The 23,157-nt window shown below is 36.5% G+C and overlaps 1 protein-coding gene across 3 annotated transcripts in view; it reads right to left on the reverse strand.

Moving 5' to 3' along the window:
* HMBOX1 (homeobox containing 1) overlaps positions 1–23,157 on the reverse strand; it is a 166,859-nt gene that overhangs the window by 43,621 nt on the left and 100,081 nt on the right. For all 3 annotated transcript variants that reach the window (XM_011944551.1, XM_011944552.1, XM_011944550.1), the window contains one exon: positions 3,120–3,230. In XM_011944551.1, the coding sequence (XP_011799941.1) occupies positions 3,120–3,230 (111 nt within the window). The remainder of the gene's footprint in view (positions 1–3,119; positions 3,231–23,157) is intronic.

A 23,157-nucleotide genomic window follows, 5' to 3' on the forward strand; every position in this document is an offset into this window, starting at 1 on the left:
TAGCTAAAATCAAAGGTTATTTTACAGCCAACAAAACAAAATCACTTTTATCAAGAAAGAATTCTATGCCATATTTGCCTTTATAATAAAGGTGAAAATGCAAAGAAAAAGATGAACAAATTTCAACGGCTAATATCCAATTGCTGTTAATGCAACAACTACCAACTGGCAATTATGAACTTACCCTCTTATCTCTGGCTGCCTTTAAATTATGTCCCACAGAAAAACTTGACAAGAAAACCAGTAGTTAGGATTTGGTTTTTAAACAAAAAATAGAAAGTATTTCTTTTAAAAAGGTGACAATAATGCAACCTCACCGAAAACCAAATGCAGATAATTAAAGGAACGTCTTAAAAGGAGGCACTATGTCCTTAAAGAAATCAGCTCCTAATGATCAGCTAGAAGAATGCCATTAGTTTCAATTCCCTAGTTCTACCTTCCTCTAATTTCCTGATAATGAGTGGGCCTAGCTCTGGTTTCAAGATAAACTAAAATAGGAAATAAGACTTTTAAAAGCTAAAATAAATAACAATAAAAAAAAATAAAACCAGTTTTAGAAGAACACTATCAGCCCAGTGCTAACGCTGGACTCCTGTAGTTAGTATCCAACAACTGGCTATCAGATCAGCTGCAACAATGCTACCGTGGCCCTGGAGCTGCACCTTAGTCCTCCCTCCTGTTTCTAGTTCAGAGCCGGACTAGAGCCCAATCCCAAAACTCCAGTGAGGGAATTTGGCCTTACCAGTTGATTATCCCATTTTGCAATCCCCATTAGAATAACAGATTCAAAAAGAATCATCAATGAATGCTAAGGCCATTGGTGAAAGCTGCTGCAGGAAAGAATATTTATCCAGGGGCAAAATGTCACCCGAAAGATTATTCACAAACTGCAAAGAAAAGATCTGGTGGTTACCATTTTAACAAAATCATCAAGCTTGGCGTATGAATAGTGCTACAACCTTCTAATGCTGACAGGCCTTTTAATATGTGGCAATATTAGGTAAACACTACCTACAAAGTATTTTTCCCCAGTGTTTCATTGCAAAAATTTTCAAACATACACTAGTGAAATAATTTTTTAAGTGAAAACCATACTCATACCACGTATTTTATCACATACCTATCCATTTCCCTAAATATAAATCCATTTTATTTTCTGACGCATTTCAAAATAAATTGCTGCCATTAGTACGTGCCTCCCTAAATAATCTATGATGTAATCTTGCCTAAAATATTCAACATGAATCCTAACTTCAGATTTTAATTCTAACTTCCAGTTTACAGAAATATAGAAGATAAAGAAATGAGATATTTGATAATAAAAGTAAATAGAAAAATCCAGCATGTGGGACATTCTGTCAAATTACATGGCTTCAGAAGTTCATGTCATTAAAAAAAAAAGTTTGGGTTACTAGATTTAAGAGACATCCTAATGTTCCAACCTAAAAGAGATACTAAAAAAAGAGCTACAAAAGACATTCTTCTAATGGCTAGAGAAATGTGACTCAGACTGGATATAAAACGATAATATGAAATTATTATTAATTTTCATAGGTATAATAATGAGGACTGTGGTAATACAGATTATCTTTATTCTTAGGAGATGAATGCTGAATACACACATATATAAATCTTTATTTCTTTTATAGGAATAAAGCAAATGTAAAATGTTAATAATTTTATATTTATATTATATATATATATATATTTTTTTTTTTTGAGACAGGGTCTCCCTTTGTCACCCAAGCTGGAGTGCAGTGGCACCATCTCCGCTCACTGCAACCTCTGCCTCCCAAGTTCAAGCAATTTCCCTGCCTCAGCCTCCCAAGTGGCTGGGACCACAGGCATATGCCACCACACCTGGCTAATTTTTGTATTTTTAGTACAGACAGGGTTTCACGATGTTGGCCAGGCTGGTCTTGAACTCCTGGCCTCAAGTGATCTGCCCATCTGCCCGCTTCAGCCTCCCAAAGTGTTGGGATTACAGGCATGAGCCACCACACCTGGCCAAATGGTAATTATTATATCTATCTATTAATTACTATATCTAAGAAAGAGTAAACAGGTGTCTACTGTGTTAGTCTTTTGAATTTTCTGTACATCTGAAACATTTCAAAATAAAAATTGGGGGTCAGAATAGATTTTTAATATTACTGTAGAGGTTTATATGGTCTCTTCTGTTTCATCCTGCCTGGACCATTCGGATTGAGAAACTGACCTTTGGGGAAAAAAATCTTATCACATACTTACATACAAAAATACATGTCTATGACATTCTTTATTTCTACCTCAGAGCCAATGCTATTATTATGCAATATTTTGACTAGTGATTCAGTCTGTGTGCAAAGGCTTTAAGGCTGCAGCATTACAGAATACACAACCCAATCATAAATTTACACATGAGGGCAGGCTCACTGCCACTTGCCTGCGTAAAGTATAGATTGAGATAGTCCCATAACTTCAGATTTTACTTTATAAAATCACCTGTTAAAAGTATCTTGAATAGATCTTGCCTACTCCTTCCAACTCTAGACATACATTTTTTTGTCATCTTAGTTTTCTTAAGATTTCATTCTGCTTGCCAATCTACTGCTGCTCCTGGGAGTCATCAGGGCAGCTGCATCCTAAAGTCCAAAGATACATCCATTACCCAGGTTATTAGAATTAGAGAAAAAGAAATCATTAGCAGAGATCATTGGATATGGTACAGCATGAATTAAATAAAAATATTAAATTTACATTACTAATTCAAACAAGATTTGCAAAAAAAAAAAAAAAAAGATATGGAATCTTACATAGTCATGTAGTTGAAGAAAACAAAATCAGCCACTGAACATTCATGGCATTCTTTCAAACTATGGCTAGAAATATCATATAACCTGAAAGCAAAGAGGTGTCTTAGGGGAAGAAGTGAATACGACTAGATAATATTAGACAATAAAATAAAATTTATTACAATCAGGGTTTAGCTTTTACCGTTAAGAGTGTTTTTCTGCATAAAGCAACCATAGTAGAGTATGAAACTATCTTACTGAACAAGTTAGCACATGGAGTCATTAAAGTAATTCATTACATCTGTCTTGTTTCAGATGCAATAAATAAAAGGAAATGCTATTTACCAGGGTTTGTCTTCTCAAGTTGATACCATCGGTAAAATGCTCTTTTCTTCTGTTCACTCAGATCTGATCCCTGCTGCAATAGCCAATGAGAGATCCGGCTCTGACTGATACCTATGTAGAAAGAGAAATAAGTTTTGGGGGGCACAGAAATTACAGTGAAATTCATAAAGTTCCTTTGGTTCTAGGTTACTGGGTGCTTTATTCTCTGTGTCCAGTCCATAAGGAAGTTGCAACCTGAGCAAACTATTATTGGATTCCTTTGTAAAGACTGACTGCGCTGGCTAGGATATACTCAGAAATTATCTCTTAGATGTCAAGGCAGTTTATTAATTAAGACCTGACAATGGCCTCTAAAATTAATCTCCAAAAAAGGTCCATGAATCTGAGATAAAGATTCCTAAAGTTATGTGTCAGAGTTTATTATATTTGTGCTCCTTCAATTACCACTGCTCTCCATTCCACCCCTAATTTAGAATAATAAAACTTTTAACAGATATTGAGCAAAAAAGTCAAGTCAGCAAGTTTTGTTACTCATTACAGATATTGACCAAAAGATTTAGGGGCTAGGAAACAAAAGGTCATTGAAAATACTGTCTTAGTAAGGTTTTTTTTTGGCTTATTTGTTAATTCATTTAGCCATTTTCAGAGTCATTACCATTAGTACAGAGAAGAATTAGCAGACTTTTGGAGTTATGTATGCTACAATATGACCTCTTAAGAAATCTCAACAGCTAAAGACATTTTTCCAACACATGCTTTCCACAAAACTGAATAGAATATAAAGCAGTAGTTTTCTGCTATCTCCAAGAAGCTCTTGACAGCAATTACTTAGAAATGTAAAGAATCTCTACATCTGAAAGTAAAAAAGCATGCCTAAAACTTACTAGTATGAGAATCACATGTTCATTTGATCATTCATAGCTATTCCAAAAAGTGAGTAATTCAGTACAAACTGGCAAAAGCAAGTAACAATGGGAAAGACAAAGGGTAATCGAATATTACTGAATACCACCTGTGTTGACACCTGTTTAAAGCTATACTGCCCAACAGGAAGAGCAGCTATCATGAAGCAATCACACCCTTTAACATCAGAAAAAGCAAGAGGTCCCGAGGATCACATTTAACTCATTAAAAGCAAGCCCCTAGAGTTTCACACACTTAAAAACCTATGTCAAAAGAAAATTTGAGGAAATGGGAGAGGGGAGTGTTAAAAGAAAGACTGTGAAGCAAAGTTCTCCAACTGGAAACATCTTTCGTTTTTCTTTTTCTTTTTTGAGACAGGTTCTCACTCTGTCTCCCAGGCTGGAGTGCAGTGGCGCAATCATGGCTTACCACACCCTCTCATCTCAGCCTCCCAAAGTGCTAGGATTAAAGGCATGAGCCACTGTACCAGGCCCCACCACATCCAGCTAATTTCTTATTTTTTCTGTAGAGACGGGGTCTCACAATGTTGCCCAGCCTACTCTCGAACCCCTGGGCTCAAGTGGTCCTCCTGCCTTGGCCTCCCAAAGTGCTGGGATTATAGGCCTAAGACACCACGTCCCGCCTGGAAAAATCTTTCAATTTCAAAAGACAAAATTCAAACAGCTTTCCAAAACCTAAGTGATTATATTCTCAAATAATTCACACAGCAGTTTTCCAGTGGATTAAAGATTTATGTGATGGATGCACTGTATGCCTTTTCTAAGAAAATGCAAATTATTCTGGATAATTAATTCGGCTTTCACCAAAAGTCTAGTTTCAGACATTATGGTATCTTTTAACACTACTTTTTTTTTTTTTTCTTTTAAACAGAGTTTCACTCTGTTGTCCAGGCTGGAGTGCAGTGGTGTGATCTCGGTTCACTGCAACCTCCACCTCCTGGGTTCAAGCAATTCTCCTGCCTCAGCCTTCCAAGTAGCTGAGACTTCAGGCATGTGTCACCATGCCCAGATAATTTTTGTATTTTCAGTAGAGATGGGGTTTCACTGTGTTGGACAGGCTGGTCTCGAACTCCTGACCTCAGGTGATCTGCCCACCTCAGCCTCTCAAAGTGCCCAGATTATGGGCATGAGCCACCGCACCCAGCCTATACTGCTTTTCTAAAGAGTGAAGAAAACAACCATCATGAAATCAACATTGATTTTCATGTCAGCAAAATAAAATTATTTTACATGAATTTTTCATGTTGCTATCATACTACTCAAAACAGAAAACTTCAGAAAAATCGGTTAGGAAAAAATATATTATCAGCTCTGTTAATTGGTTCCAATATGAAATATTCCTTAGTCAGATCATACATAGAACAAGCCTCAGAACTCACTAGACAACAGTGCTGTTCAGGTTCTGACTTTGCTATAGTGAGAGAGGAGGACAAAATCTCATCAAACGGACGTTAGTTAAGTTAGAGTATATTATATAACAAAACACTTGAAGGTTTTAAAATTAACGTTTTTAAAAAGCCATAAAAAAACCCAGAAAACTACAACAAAAAAGCAGAACCAACCAAACAAAAAGCCATCAATACCAAGTGTTGGCAAGGTTATAGAGCATATAAGATTCTCACACTGCTGATGGAAGGATAAAATGGCAGGGCCACTTTGGGAAACAGTTGGATGATAACTGCTAGAGCTGAACATACACATACTCTATGACCTAGCAATTTTTTTCCTAGGCATATATCCCACAGAAATGTGCACCTGCTCAATAGAAGTATGTTCAAAAGAGACAAGAAGGCTCTTATAAACATTTCCATAATGGCCCCCAATGTGAAACAACTAAATGCCCATCAAGAATAGAATGCATCGGCCAGGCGCAGTGGCTCACACCTGTAATCCTGGCACTTTAGGAGGCAGAGGCAGGTGGATTGTCTGAGGTCAGGAGTTGGAGAACAGCCTGACCAATATAGTGAAACCCCATCTCTACTAAAAATACAAAAAGTAGCCAGGCATGGTGGTGTGTGCCTGTAGTCCCAGCTACTCGGGAGGCTAAGGCAGAACTGCTTGAACCCAGGAGGTGGAGGTTGTAGTGAGCCAAGATTGCGCCACTGCCCTCCAGCCTGGGTGACAGAGTGACACTCCGTCTCAAAAAAAAAAAAAAAAAAAAAAAGAATGCATCAGCTGTGATATCTACACATTCTATTATAGTCTGCTATACTAAATAGAAAAAGATAAACTACTGCTATATGAAACCACATGGAAAAACATCACAAAAATAATGTTAACTGAAAAACCTTGTAACACAAGACACACATACACAAAAGCCATACGTAACTATATATGATTCATTTTATATAAAGTTATAAAACAGATACGACTAATCTATAGGGATGGAAATCAGAATAGTAGTTACACACATAGGAGGGAGAAGGTTTCTGCCTGGGAGTTAGCATGAGGAAGGTTTATGTGGTGACCAGCATTTCTCTTTATCTCGATCTGGAGGGTGGTTATATGGGTGTCCTCACTTGACTTTTATGTGTCCATTAAGCTGGACAGTTTTCTGTGTATATATTTAAATTTTAAAAAGTCTCCCCAAAAATGTTTTTAAAATTCTATGTAGTTTCAAAAAAATGAAGTAAATGGATATGTATCAATATGGAAAGATGCCCATGAAATAAATGAAAAGGTATATATTTTTATTAATATACAATTTTACATATTCTAAATTCTGTCTGTATAGTAACAAAAGCTAATATATAACTAAAGATATACAATATGAATTTAAAGTGGCAGATTCTTCCTACATTTCTATTTCCACATTGTTTTCTTAATCTTTCTATAAATATGCATTAATTATTTTTGGCTTTTCACCCTAAATACTACATATGGAACTTTATTGGTTATTTTAACAACCAAATAGTTGCAAAGAATTTCTGTCTTCCCCCTCCAATTCTACTCTCTGAAGGAAGCAAGGTTAGCTATTTACACATATGTTGTTCCACAATTTTCTCTATATGTAATTACTACTTTAATAAAACAAAGGGAGAAGAGAAATATAGAATATTCTTCTGTCTTTTGTGTGAGGAAGAAATAAACAAGAATTTCTTCCCTCTAAATTTAATCTCAGTATTCATACAATAAACGTAGAAAATAAGTAAAGCAGGTAGTTTTTCCAAAGAGGCACTGTAAAAAAAAATAAAAGCATAAAAGGACACATTTTACAGTGATTTTTCTTAGCAGCCTGTTAACAGATGGGTAAGGCTCCATGAACTCATGCTTCGAGCTGCTTTGGTCCTTCAGCTGAGCACAGTCTCATAAGCCCTAGCAGTCTCTTGATACTATCAGCTTTGATACTTTTCCTCAGAAGAAAATTTCCCTAACTTTCCACCTACTTCCCACTGCAGAAGAAAATGTCATTGCCCACAAGTTTTAGTTCCTCAAAACCTCATCTTGTCTACCTCTGACAGGGCAGAGGAAAAGAAAACATTTACATATAACCTTCACACATTGAGAGACTAAAACTAACCCCTGATTAATTTCTTTCCAATAAGAAAGTTATCACATGGTATTCAAAGGAAGAAAAGCCTTTCCAGCCTCATTCACATTATTTTCTGAGCAGCTGCATCAGGCTACGTGTTCCTCAAACACCACACTCCCTTCCACTAGAGGGCTCTCCACCATAATCCATTCTTGTCAGAATCTCCAGTATCACTAATTTATGCTTAATTTTCCTTCCACTTCCTGCGGAGTGACACTACTGACCACTCCCATCATCTTCCTCCTTGGAATGCTGGATACAATTCCAACACCACATCTTTTCAGTCGACTTCAGGGCTGCTTTGCTAGCTTCTTACATGTTAGTGGCCCTCAGGATTCCTTTGGTCATCTCAGTTACCAACAACATTGATTTAAAACGTGATCTAAATGCCAATGACCTCCAGGGTATCAGACCATTCTTTCAAACCATCTGCTAGATAGCGTCCATGAGATTTTCCCACAGGTCCTCAACATAGCCAACTTAACTCACTATCATCCTTAAATCTGTTCTTCTCGTGTTCTCCATCTCAATTTTACTGTCACTCTACTTTCCCCCCACACTCTTACATATTTACTAAATACAATCACTTTCTCTTCCTAAAATTCTTTTCATGTTCTCTCCAATCCTCATTCCAGAAGTTTGGAATCTCAGTCTCTTTTGCCTGGACAATTGTAGTAACTATAAGAAAAAGAACAAACCATTTAAGATCCACAAAGTACAAAATTCTCATAAGTTCCTTCTTAATTAGAAAACCATTTCACAACTGAAAAATTGAAATTTCCTTCTTCAAGCAATCTTCTACCTCAGAACTGCTATCATCTCTATAATTCGCCTTCCACAGTGCAAGCAGAGTTATGTTTAAATTTCAGTTAAAGCACATACACACATTCTCTAAAAAAATTCAAATAATTCATAAAAGTGTGCAGAAAAGAAAAAGCTGTTCCTCCATTCCCATCCCTCATTTCCTATCCTAAAGGTATCCTTATTTGGTGTGAAACCATCCAGACTTTCCCCATGCATTTAATACAGAAAAATACGCAAATATACACATACACACACACACACACACACACACACATATCCAGTTTTTTTTAAAAAAACATACACTTGGGGTTATTCTACATATAATAAGTAACTTACTTTTCTCTAATATCTTAGAATGTTCTCATGTAGTACATTATAAATCTTTATTCTAGTGGTTACAAGGTACTCTATACCATAATCTATTAAAACATGAATCTATTATTGGATACTGCAGTTGTTGTTAATGTTTCACTATTACAAATTACAACACAATGACACTCTATGTGTATCCTTCTGCAGACAGATAAATATTTCTCTAGGGCTAACTCACAGGAATGAAATTTTTGATTCATAGTTTGTGAAGAGCATTTATGTTTGTGACAAATGTCACCTAACTGTCCCCTAAAGAAGACTGTACTCTCACTCCTCTGCTACTTAGATAAAAAAAGAAAAAAAAGAAGACTGTACTTAATTTTATACTCTAACCATAGTGATAAGCATGTTTCTCTACATTCTCACCATTACCGAATATTATAAAACTGTTTTGAAAGTCTGACTTTCTTTTTGTAAGCATAATACATATCCATTATTTTTAAAATCCTAAGCAATTCAGATGAAAGGAAAATTTAAGAGAAAAGCGAATTTTAAAAACCACACACCTGAATTCTCGCCCCTTAGAAATAAATGCACTAATTCCAAGATCACTCCAAGCATATATAGACATAGCACAGGTAGAAGTAATAACTGAAATGAGACCATACTATAGACAGAATTTTAAAATGTATAAAAAAATTAGTTTTATTTTAACACAGGAATTTTTTTAACTGGAGTGAAAACAAAAGATCTGAAGTTTTGTAAATGTTTCCATAAGAGAAATGAGGTTCCTGAAAGAGTCCACTAAAGCAAGGCAAAAGCATTACATAAAAACACTGCATCACTGGGATGCATTTTTTTTTTTTTTAAACTTACGGGCACTATTTAATGGTTCCAAGCTTTAAAAGCTAAGGAAATTAGCAGACTGTGGTAGCTAACCTCCAAAGGGACCTCCAACCTCCAAATGATCCTTCTGGTCTTATTACCTTTGTGTAATTCCCTCCAACACTGCATCAGGGTTGCTCTGTGCAACCAACAAATGTGGCACAAATGATGATCTGTGACATCTGAAGCTAGGTCATGAAAGACATTACATCTTCTGCCTTCTCTCCTTCTCTCTTTCCCTTTCTCCCTCTCTCCCACTGCCCCACCCTCAGATAGCTGGTTGTGGGAGAAGCTAGCCATGTTATGAGAACACTCAAGCAGCCCTATGGAGAGGTCCATGTGACAGAGAACTGAGGCATTCTGCTAACAGCCAATGCAAGTGAGTCATCTTGGAAGAGGGTCTTCTAATCTCATTTAAGCCTCCAGATGACTGCAACCTCAAGAGACTCCCTGAACCAAAACAACCTATCCAAGCTGCTCCAGAATTCCTGGCCAATACAAACTGAGTGAGATAATAAAGGTTTATGTTACAAGATGCTAAGTTCTTAATGTAGCAACAGATAACTAACACACATCCTTACACTCTAGTTCCCCCATCTCCATATCCCAGCCTTTGCACTCATCTCCTCATATTTAGAACATATGTTTAGATGGTCAACATTTACATTCTGTTTTGAATTCATAGTTGCCACAGCTGTACACTCACGGTTATAGATTTTAAAAGATTTAGGATTTTATAGATTTTAAAAGATTTAGGATTTACCATAGAATTTCTTCGTTTTTCCATTCCTCAACTCCATTTTTGTTTTTGTTTTGAGTTATATTTTACAAACAGTAAAATTTTAAGTATATAGTTCAATGAGTTTTGATAAATGTACAGATGCATGTGATAAATGTACATGATGCATGCTCAAATCAATTTATAGATTATTTCTTTTTTTTTTTTTTTTTTTTTTTGAGACAGAGTCTCGCTTTTCCCCCAGGCTGGAGTGCAGTGGCCTGATCTCGGCTCACTGCAAGCTCCGCCTCCTGGGTTCATGCCATTCTCCTGCCTCAGCCTCCCGAGTAGCTGGGACTACAGGCGCCTGCTACCTCGCCTGGCTAGTTTTTTTGTATTTTTAGTAGAGACGAGGTTTCACCGTGTTAGCCAGGATGGTTTCGATCTCCTGACCTCGTGATCCTCCCGTCTCGGCCTCCCAAAGTGCTGCGATTACAGGCTTGAGCCACCGCGCCCAGCCCAATTTATAGATTATTTCTATGTCCCTTGAAAAGCCCTCTTGTTCCCTTTCCAGTCAATACCTAAATGCCTTGTTTTGTTTTGTTTGAGATGGAATCTCGCTCTGTTACCCAGGCTGGAGCGCAGCGGCATGATCTCGGCTCACTGCAACCTCTGCCTCCCAGGTACAAGTAATTCTCCTGCCTCAGTCTCCTGAGTAGCTGGGATTACAGGTGCCCACCACCACGCCTGGCATTTTTGTATTTTTAGTAGAGACGGGGTTTTGCCATGTTGGCCAGGCTGGTCTTGAACTCTTGACCCTAGATGAGCCACCTGCCTTGGCCTCCCAAAGTGCTGGGATTACAGGAGTGGGCCACTGTGTCCGGCCAAAATGCCTTCCTTTTAAATATAACTTTGGTTATAGATTTCTTCACGGAGCAGTTTTTAGCAGCACAGGCTAATTGGTCCTGTATTTTCCAGCCCTTGTATGTTTGTATGTTTGTCTCCATTTTTATACTTTGAGGACAATTCTACAGGGAAAATTTTTGGGGTCAGCTTTCCTTCAAAATCTCTTGGAGTGACATCAGTGAGAATGGTGAAGTAAAAACCTCTGAAAAGCTACTCCTCCATAAAAGCAACAACAGCAAAATCTGCTGTTCCATCAAAGCACTGTCAACAAGTGTCAGAATCAACTTCTTCAGAACTTTAGAAACTACCAAAGGCTTTCCAACAATCCAAAGAACATTAAAGAAAAAAAAAAAAAATGCTGAATTTTGGTAAGAACAACATGTGACATTTTAACTTGGCCTCCTCCCATGCCTGTCATACTATCATTATAGTAGACTTAAAAACCAACATTACTGCAATCACAGTGAAAACCAGGTGTGGCCTAGTAGCCACTGGAGGGGAAAGGATAGGTTTGAAGTTCCTCAAAACACCCTTCTAAGAGAACTGTCATTATTTGACCTGTCTGGCAATTACCTGGAAATATTTATTTGCAAGAGTTGCTTTATTTGACCTGACTCAAGATCTCTCACTCAGTATGAACAGCTTCTCTCTGAGGAGGAAAGACAGATGTGAGGTAATTTGTCGAAAACAATCAGTGCCAGTAAGTTAACACTGCAGCTGCCTGAGGCAATGACAACAACTGATGTGAACAAGAAGCTGACCAAAATATTTCAACAGAGAAGTGCAGGTATGAGATGTCCATGAGAGTCTTCAAAAAGCTATGACATATTCCTAGGAATCTAGAAGGTCTTGAACTTGAGTAGGGCTGTGCACATGTATAGGGCTATTAAGATGTACAGGAAAGACCCATGAAGACTCGAAGCTCTCACCTCTGGCTAACCTTGAGACCTAGTACAAAGAGAAAGTGAAGGGTTAGGCAGAATTATAAGCTGCCTGCCTGAGCATTAAAGGTGTGCCCAGTACACAGAGAGAGACCCTTGACAAAACCTAGGAGACTTATTGTTTCTAGAGATTTAAGGAAATCTTTACCTAATAATTATCTGACCACTAAGCTGACAAGGAAGAGAGTTCAACAGCTACATACCACAAAGAATAATAACTTTATAATGTTAAATCAGGAAATTCATTAAACAAACATCACCAACAACAGTAATAATAAACCCAAGGGAGGAAGGAATCTGATTTCCAGAGTTTCCACATTACTTAGAATTTCCAGGTTTTAAAACAAAACTTATGAGACATGCAAAGAAACAAGAAAGTATGGCTCACACACAGTAGACGCAGTCAATAAGTGTTCTAGAAGAAATCCAGACAGTGAACTTAATAGACAAAGATTTAAATTAACCATTTTAAAGACTAAAAGAATCAAAAGAAACATGTCTCAGGAACTAAGGAAAGTATGAGAAAAATGCCTTACCAAACACAGAATATCAATAAACAGACAAAAATTATAAGAACCAAATAGAAATCTTGGAATTGAAAAGTATAAAAAATAAAACGAAAAATTATCTCAAAGGACTCAACGGTAGATATGAACTGGAAGAAGAAATAATCGGCAAACTTGAAGACAGGTCAATGGATATGGTCTATTATAAGGAACAGAAAGAAAAAAGAATGAAGAAAATGGAACAAAGGCTCAAAAACCTATGGGATACTATTAGGCTTACTAACATACACATACTAGGAATCCCAGAAAAAACAGAGAGACAAAAGTGAGGAATATTTTGAAAAAATAGTGACCAAAACTTCCCAAATTTGATGAAAAACATTAATGCACACATCTAAAAAGCTCAATGATATTCAAGTAGGGTTAACTCAAAGAAATCCATACCCAGACACATCATAAATTATTGAAAACCAAAGACCAAGAGAGCATTGTATTGAGCAATGTATTAAGCATTACATACACGCAATGCTCAATATGATAAACAGCTAATTTCTCATCAGAAACCATGGGAAGGAGACATTAAGACACTTTCAGATGAGGAAAATTACAGAAAATATGCTCTCAGCAGATGTGCCCTGTAAGAAATACTAAAGGGAGGTCTTCAGGCTGAAAGGAAAGGACATTAAGCAGTAACTGAAATACACCTGAAGAAATAGAGTGATGGTAAAGGTAACTATGTAGGTAAATATAAATGAGAGTATAACTAAATATTTTGTGTCTATAACTCCTTTTTCTATTTTATTTATACAAGAAAACTATATAATGCAATAATTATAATCTAAGTTGATGGGCACACAATATATAAATGTTATTTATAAGACAAAATGAACCTATTATAGAAGAAAACTTTTTCTATACTATTAAAATTAAGTTGGTATTAATTAAGTTGTCATAAATTAAGATGTTAATGGTAATCTCCAGGGCAATGACTGAGAAAATAACTCTAAAAATATAGCAAAAGAAATAACAAGAGATTTCAAATTGTACATGAGAAAACAATCTTTTTAACACAAAAGGGAAAGTAATCAAACAGAGGAACAAAAAGATGAAACACATATAGAAAACAAATTGCAAAATGGCAGATATAAATCCTTCCTTATCATAATTAAATTAAATTTAAATAGATTAAAAACTCCAATAAGAAGACAGAGATTGACAGAAACCCAATCCAACTGTATGCTGTCTATAAGAGAGACATTTCAGATTCAAAGACATAATTAGGCTGAAAGTAAAAGAATGGAAAAAGATACATCATATAAAAATAACCAGATGAGAACTTGAGTGACAGTTAAATATTAATGTAAGACAAAACAGACCTTAAGATAAAACTTGTTACTAGAAAAAAAAAAGACATAACAAAAGGCTCAATTAATGAGGAAGATACAACTATAAATGTATATATATCAAACAACAGAGCCCTAAAATGCATAAAGCAAAAACTGACAGAACTGAAGACAAAAAGAGATAATTCAACAATAATAGTTGGAGATATCAATATACCACTTTCAATAATAGGCAGAACAAATACATAGACCAACAAGGATTATATGAACAACTATATGCCAACAAATTACATAATCTAGATGAAACGAACATAATTGTAGGAAAAAACTACTAAAGCTGACTCAAGGCCCAGAAAATCTGAATAGAGCTATATAGCAAATAAAGATACTGAACTCATAGTCAAACATCTTCCCACAAAGAAAAGCCAGAATGCTTTACTGGTAAATTCTACCACACATATAAAAAATAATTAACGCACATACACCCATTAACAACTCTTCACAAACGCTTCTATAAAAATAAAAAAGGAAAAAAACACTTCTGACTCAATTCCATGAGGCAGTATTATCCTAATACCAACATCAGACAAAGACACCACAGGAAAACTACAGACACCTGTAATCCCAACACTTTAGGAGGCCAAGGAGGGAGGATCACTTGAGGCCAGGAGTTCAAGACCAGCCTGGGCAACACAGGAAGACCCCATCTCTGCAAAATAAAATTTAAAATTAGCAAGGCATGATGGCACACACCTGTACTCCCCAGCCACTTGTGAGGCTGAAGTGGAAGGATCACTTGAGCCCAGAAGGTCAAGGCTGTAGTGAGCCCTAGTCTCAAAAAAAAAACTACAGATTAATGTCCCTTACGTATGCAGATGTAAAAATCCTCAACAAAATGCTAGCAAACTGAATCCAACAACATATATAAATATAAAGGATTATAAACCATGACCAGGTGGGATTTATCCCAGGATAGCAAGGTTTACTCAACACACGAAAATCAATGTAATACAGTCACATCAATAAATGACAAAATCCACATAACTATTTTAATAGACACAGAAACACATGACGAAATCCAACCTTTCATGATATAAAAAACTAAGAATAGAAGCAAACTTCCCTACCCTGATATGTATCTATGAACAAACAACAGCTGACATCATACATAATGGGGAAAGACTGAATACTTTCCCTAAGATCAGGAATAAGACAAAGCTGTTTGCTCTTGCCACTTCTGTTATACATTGTATTAGAGGTTCTAGCTAGAAGGCAAGATAAAGAAAGAAAAGGCATCCAGATTGGAAAGGAAAAAGTAGAACTACTTCTACTTGCAGATACATAATTTTGCATGTAAAAAATCCAAAGGAATACACAAACAAAACACACATACCCCTATTAGAACTAACAAATGAGTTCAGCATGGTTGTAGAATATAAGATCAATATACAAAATAAACCTTATTTCTATCCATTAACAATAAACAATCCAAAAATAAAATTCAGAAAACAGTTCTACTTACAATAGCATCAAAAAGAATAAAATACATGGGACAAGTGGATATTCACATTAACAGAATGTTCACATCCCTTCCTCACATCATATATAAAAAGTAACTCAAAGTGGATCAAAGATGTAAACGTTAAGAGCTAAAAGTATAAAACTCTTAGAAGAAAACACAAATGTAAATCTGCATGATTTGGGAATAGGCAATGTTTTCTTAGCTATGATACTAAAAGCAAAAACAAAACAACAAAACAATATATACTTCATCAAAACCAAAAACTTGTGTGCTTCAAAGAACACTATCAAGTATGTGAAAAGACAACCCAGCCTCCACCTGCTAGGTTCAAATGATTCTCCTTCCTCAGCCTCCCGAACAGCTGGGATTACAGACATGCGCCACCACACCCAGCTAATTTTCGTATTTTTAGTAGAGACAGGTTTCATCACGTTGGCCAAGAATGTGAAAAGACAACCCAAAAACATGGGAGAAAAATATGTGCAAACACCATATCTGCTAAGGGATACATCTGATAAGCGACTTACCAGATATAAGTTCATGTATACGTGAACTTATATAAATAATTCAACTTATACATGAACTTACATATGAACTTAAAGAACTCAATTTATATATGAACTTATATAAAGAACTCAACACTTCAATATATTATATAAACCTATATAAAGAACTCTTAACACTTCAATACACAAAGTATAAAAAGATGAATAATCCAATTTTTTTTTTTTTTTTTTAGACAGAGTCTCGCTCTGTCACCCAGGCTGGGGTGCAGTGGCACGATCTCAGCTCAATGCAATCTTTGCCTCCCGGGTTCACGCCATTCTCCTGCCTTAGCCTTCCGAGTAGCTGGGACTATAGGCGTGTGCCACCACGCCCAGTTAATGTTTTGAGACAGAGTCTCGCTCTGTCACCCAGGCTGGGGTGCAGTGGCACGATCTCAGCTCAATGCAATCTTTGCCTCCCGGGTTCACGTCATTCTCCTGCCTTAGCCTTCCGAGTAGCTGGGACTATAGGCGTGTGCCACCACGCCCAGTTAATGTTTTGTATTTTTTTTTTTTTAGTAGAGACGAGGTTTCACCGTGTTAGCCAGGATGGTCTCGATCTCCTGACCTAGTGATCCACCCGCCTTGGCCTCCCGAAGTGCTGGGATTACAGGCGTGAGCCACCGCACCCAGCCAAATAACCCAATTTTTAAAATGAACACAGGATCTGGCTAGACATTTTTCCAAAAAACATACCTAAATGACCAAGATGCATGTGAAAAGTACATTACTCACTAAATCAAAACTACAGCAAATCAAAACTACAATGAGAGACATACCATTTCACATCCACTAGGATAGCTATCATAAAGTGTTGGTGAGTATGTGAAGAAATTGGAAATGTCATACATTGGTGGTTTTATAAAATGGAAGAGTTTCGGCAGTTCTTCAAAACATTAAACACAGAATTACCATGTGACCCAGCAGTTCTATTCCTAGGCACATTTCCCGGAGAATCTGTCCACTCAAAAACTTATCTACAAATGTTCATAGCAGCATTATTACTGACAATAACCAATGAAACAATCCACATGTCCACCAACTGATGAATAAATAAAATACAGTATATGCATATAATGATATATTATTCAGTTATGGAAAGGAATGAACTACTGATGCATGCTATAACATGTGTGCATCTTAAAAACATTATGCTAAGTAAAAGGAAGACCAACACAAAAGTTTATGTAGTGTACGATGTATGATTCAATCTTATGAAATGTCTGGAAGTTTGTTTGTAGGTGTATCTACAGAGACAGAAAGTAAATTAGTGCATACCAGGGCTTGGAGGACTGGGGGATTAGGAATTACTGCTGATGGGTATGGGTTTCTATGTTAGACTGTATCTATGCAAGAATTCCCACCATTTTCCTCTGTTTTGATCCAGAATTCTTATTTGACTTGGTCTGTGTTTTAAGGTTCTAGCTACTGCTTCACTAGTTTTTCTTCTAGTTTTGTTTTATTGTCTTTGCTGGGTTTTGATGGACAGAAGTGGACCACTAATATCCCTCAATCTTCTAAAGTTTGCTGATTTAATGGGCAAAAATTCCCCCTGATCTCTTGCAATTAAATTGTTCTTATTTAATATTCTAAGATGCTTTACATCTTTTCATATGTTTATTGTCCATTTATATTTTGTCTTGCGTAAGTTACACACTGCTACTCTTTACAAATCTTTTATTAGGTTACTTGTCGTTTTTCACAATAACCTGTAAGAGCTCTTTTGAGATACCATCATAGATACTAATCTTTTGCTCTATAATGCTACAAATACCTGTCAATGTGAATCTTGTTTACAGTATCTTTTACTGGATATATGCTTAAAATTTTTATGTAGTTAAACCCATACAATTTTATTTTTTGGGTCTTATGTATTGCTTAGGAAAGCCTTTCCTATCCCAAAATAATAAAAATATTCATTATTTTCTTTTAACAGTAGTGTAGAATCTTTTCTCCAGCTTTAAAAAGTATATTCGTTTAGTTCTTTATTCCATATGAAAACTGATTTTTGCTTCCGGTATAATGTTGGTATCTATATTTATTTTTTCATTTTCAAACAATCAATGGAAATATTTCCTTACAGATTTTAAGGGCTTCCTTTATTTAAGCTAAATTTGCTCATCTCCAAGGATCTATTAATGAACTCTATCCTGCACAACTGATATATTTATCTGACAATAAAACGACTCTGTTTTACTTACTCTAACTTTATGTAGTGTATTTTCATATCTGGTAGGGCAAATGTGGCCAACTCTTCCCCCCGCATCCCCCCCCACTTTTTTTTTTTTTGTGACGGAGTCTGGCTCTGTCACCCAGGCTGGTGGAGTACAGTAGTGCAATCTTGGCTAACTGCAGCCTCCACCTCCTGGATTCAAATGATTGTCCTTCCTCAGTCTCCCGAATAACTGGGATTATAGGCATGCACCACCACACCTGGCTAACTTTTGTACTTTTAGTAGAGACAGGTTTCTTCATGTTGGCCAGGCTAGTCCTGAACTCCTGACCTCAAGTAATCCATTCACCTTGGTCTCCCAAAGTACTGGGATTTCAGGTGTAAGCCACTATGCCTGGCCTTCCCCTGTTCTTTTTAGACAATCTCTTAGTTATTCTTATGTATTTTTTTCTTACAGATAAACTTTAGATGCACATTGACAAAAACAACAAAATCTTGTTATGATTCTCATTGGTATCAGAGAGCACAATGAACAAACTGGTAACCCTGGGGTTGAATTTGGCCAGTAGAGATTATTGTTGAGTCTGTGACATATTTGTTTTTAAAATTGGTGTTGGAATTTTTTTTTAATGCAGAACTTACACATGGAGTACAAAATCCAAAAGGAACAAAAACAAGTCATCTTCCATCCATACCTTACAACCTATCCCCTTCTTCATTCCACTGGAGACATACAGAGCTGCTTTACTCTTTTATGCGCAAATGGTACTCCATAGTATAGATGTACTATAATTTACCTAGCTAGCCTCTACTGGTGGACATGTAGGTTATTTATAGCATTTTGTTATCACACGATATGCTGCAATAAATATTCTTGTACTGTCATCATTCTAGACATAAGCAAATATTTTTATAGGATAAATTCCTAAATTACACAGTCAAAACTTTAAAAAATCCTACTCATACAAAAGTAGTATATCTTAAAGAATAATATATCATCAACTTGAAATCTTATCTAAATCTTTATCAAAGTATACCTTATTTAATTTGTTACATAAGTAGTGTCTATTTTGTGTGGAATAAAGACAAAAAATAGTTTAAAATAGTTACTTAATTGCTAACTATTAATAGTTGAAATTTACGTATCTAGAAGATGGTATACTATGTTCTTTCCAAAAATACTGATAATACTGTTATATACCAACATGGAACAATTTCCAAGTTTAAAAAAACCTAGGTGTTGATTTGGCACAAAAGGACAATGGACATACTTATTTGCTAATAAATGCATAATTTCTGAAGAAACTGTTAACATTAGTCTCATCCAGGAAGGGGATATGGCTGAGGAATAGAGGAGAAAGGAGATTTAGCATTGTATACTCTTCTTTTTCTTTTCTTTTTTCTTTTTTTTTTTTTTGAGACGTAGTCTTGCACTGTTGCCTGGGCTGGAGTGCAACGGCAGGATCTCGGCTCGCTGCAACCTCCACCTCCCAGGTTCACACGATTCTTCTGCCTCAGCCTCCTGAGTAGCTGGGATTACAGGCACACACAACTACACCCAGCTAATTTTTTGTATTTTTAGTAGAGATGGGGTTTCACTATGTTGACCAGACTGGTCTTGAACTCCTGACCTCGTGATCCCCTCCCCCTTGGATTCCCAGAGTGCTGGGATTACAGGAGTGAGCCACCTCGCCCAGCCAGCATTGTATACTCTTCTAAAGGTACTTCTGAAGTTTGAACCACATGAGTATATTTAGTAATATAAAAAGTAAATTTATTGTTCAAAAGTTCATTATCAAGTGGCCCAAAGCTATAAAAATTATGGTTAACATATTTAGTCTCAGGAAACTTAGCTTTAGGAAAGTCTATCTGGAGAGACATGAATGAAAAATGATTGCCTGCTGAAAAATTAAGCAATTACAATGGTTAATGATAATAACAGAAAAACTTCTATGGCATTTACTATGTGTCATTTGAAACTTTACCAAAACTAACTCATTTAATCCACTCAAGAATCCATTTAGGTAGGTACTGCTGTTATTCCTTCTATTTTCCAGAAGAGAAGAAACTGAGGCTTAAGTAATTTGGCCAAAGTTACATAATAAGTAAGGGATGGAAATCAGATTTTTGAACCCAGGCAGTCCATCATCAAAGTGCCCTTGACCATGGCAGTACATTTTCTCTATATACCAAATTGCTATGTAAAGAACAGTGGCTGTGTGGCAAAACAAACAGCAATTAACTGCATGACTATTGGCAAATGAGTCAATCCCCTCAAGCCTGGGTTTTCTCATTTGTAACTAAGGAAGTTAACACCTGCTTCTCAAGTATATAAAACAGTTAGCATGGCATCTAACACCTGATAGTGTTAGACAAGTTATAGCTAAAAATAAACCCCCCCCCCCACAAAAAAAGAGGGTTAGCTAAGAGGGTGCAGGCTAGTAAAAAGCAGAACCACTGGCCATCTATAAGTCATTTGGACGGCTAGATACTGATGGGGATTCAGCTTAATGATAAAGCTGAAGACTGTAAAAACAATGTGGCTAAACAATGGCTTAAGATATTTCTTATTATTATTTCTTACGCATGATGGTAATTATTTTAACACACAGCACTCAAGAATTTCAAAGACTCTTTTTTATCTCCTAGAAAAATCAAGACAAACTGGTAATAAAATGTCCTGCAAAAACTGTTCAGCAATGGAAGGGCTTGGAAGCAAAAGACAATATGTTTAAAACTGTCAAGGGAGAAAAAACACTTTTAAGAAAATAGCATATTCTAGTTCTTAAAACGACTCAGAACATTAAATGAAAGATCACAGTAAGAAAGTTTCTAAGAATCCTGGACTACATTTCTCATCAAGAACAATGATGAGCTTGGGGCAGTATTAGGACCTGTACTTTAAAATCAACATGTTCAAAAGCAAGATGGTGTTCATGGATCTGTTTGGGAGATCTAGTGACAGGCCACTCAATTTTTTTTTTTTTTTTTTTGAGACGGAGTCTCGCTCTGTCGCCTGGGCTGGAGTGCAGTGGCCCAATCTCAGCTCACTGCAAGCTCCGCCTCCCGGGTTTACACCATTCTCCTGCCTCAGCCTCCCGACTAGCTGGGACTACAGGCGCCCGCTACCTTGCCCAGCTAGTTTTTTGTATTTTTTAGTAGAGACGGGGTTTCACCATGTTAGCCAGGATGGTCTCGATCTCCTGACCTTGTGATCCGCCCGTCTCGGCCTCCCAAAGTGCTGGGATTACAGGCTTGAGCCACCGCGCCCAGCCTCAATATTTTTCAAACTACTATAGGGGGCAAAATCTCATAGCATAGCAAGTAAAAACTATGTTCTTTACTCAGGCATCACAAGGACATAAGGGAAGGGCCACTGCTTATTCAAAGCTAATTTAATTTGGTTTGTGGTTAGTAAATCTGTTATTTTAGGCAACTGGCAAGAGAAAACTATTCCTGCCATGAGTGAAATCAAGTAGAAAAGTGCTGGCAGTCTTTCAAATATTAAGGACCCAATAATCTCTAATGTTCTATATTCTATTCTGCTGACTTCAGTACAGGGCACAAGCCCTAAGATCCAGTTAGTAAACTATGACCAGTGTAAGATATTCACTATAATAAAAAAGGTACATTTGCAAAGACATTTAAGAAAGAAATAATACCAATTCTACACAAATGCTTCCGGAAAATACAAGAGAAAGGACCACTTCCCAACTTATCTCATGAGGCCAATGTTATTATGATAACAAAACTATATAAGGACCTTGTAAGACTAGAAAGTGGCCAGGCACAGTGGCTCATGCCTGTAATCCCAGCACTCTGGGAGGCCGAGTTGGGCAGATCACTTGAGGTCAGGAACTCGAGACCAGCCTGGCCAACATGTTGAATCCCTGCCTCTACTAAAAATACAAAAATTAGCCAGGCGTGGTTGCAGACACCTGTAATCCCAACCACTCCAGAGGCTGAGACAGGAGAACTGCTTGAATCTGGGGCAGAAGTTGCAGTGAGCCGAGATTGCGCCACTCCACTCCAGCCTGGGAGACAGAGTAAGACACTGTTTCAAAAAAAAAAAAAAGAAGAAAAGAAAAGAAAGAACATAGGAAGTAAAACATAAACCCAGAATAATGTCCCTCATGAACACAGAGGTGACAATTCTTAAGATCACCAAATTAAATGAAAAAATATAAAATGGATAATATAACTGAATGGAGCTTTTCCCAGAATATAAGTCGATGTGATTTACCATATTAACAAGAGTAAGCATGAAAAACCATGTGGTCATCTCAAAAGATGCAGAAAAAGCATTTGATAAAATACAACATCCATCATGATAAGAACTATTAAAAATTATAAACAGAACTTTCCTTGAAAGGAATCTTGGTAAAGGGCAACTATGAAAAATTTACAGCTAAGATCATACTTAATGGTGAAAGACTGAATGTTTGCTCCCTAAGACTGGGAACAAGGTAAAGATGTCTGCTTTTGTCACTCTATTCAAGACTGACCTGTAAGTCCTAGTTCAATAAAGGCGAAAAAGAACAGAGAAAGAAGAAAGACATATTGAAAAGGAAGAAGTAAAATTATCTCTATTCACAGATAACATGATTGTACAGAAAATCGTAAACAAAAAAAATCTTTTAAAGCTACTCGAACAAATAAATGAGTTAAGCAAGTTCACAGGTCAATATAATAAAAACAATTGATCTATGATACAAGAAACAAGGAAGTGGGCACTGAAATTAAAAACAATACCAATATAATAGCAACAAAAATATAAAATATTTAGAGAGGAACTTAATGTGTACAAGACGTGCACACTGAAAACCACTAAAATGGTTGAGAGAAACAAGTGGAGAAGTATCAAACTATGTTCATAGATTGAGACTTGATATGATTAAGATGAAATTCCTAATGTCAGATTGAGCTAT

The sequence above is a fragment of the Colobus angolensis genome, unplaced genomic scaffold, assembly GCF_000951035.1.
Source record: "Colobus angolensis palliatus isolate OR3802 unplaced genomic scaffold, Cang.pa_1.0 Scaffold233, whole genome shotgun sequence".
NCBI lineage: Eukaryota > Metazoa > Chordata > Mammalia > Primates > Cercopithecidae > Colobus > Colobus angolensis.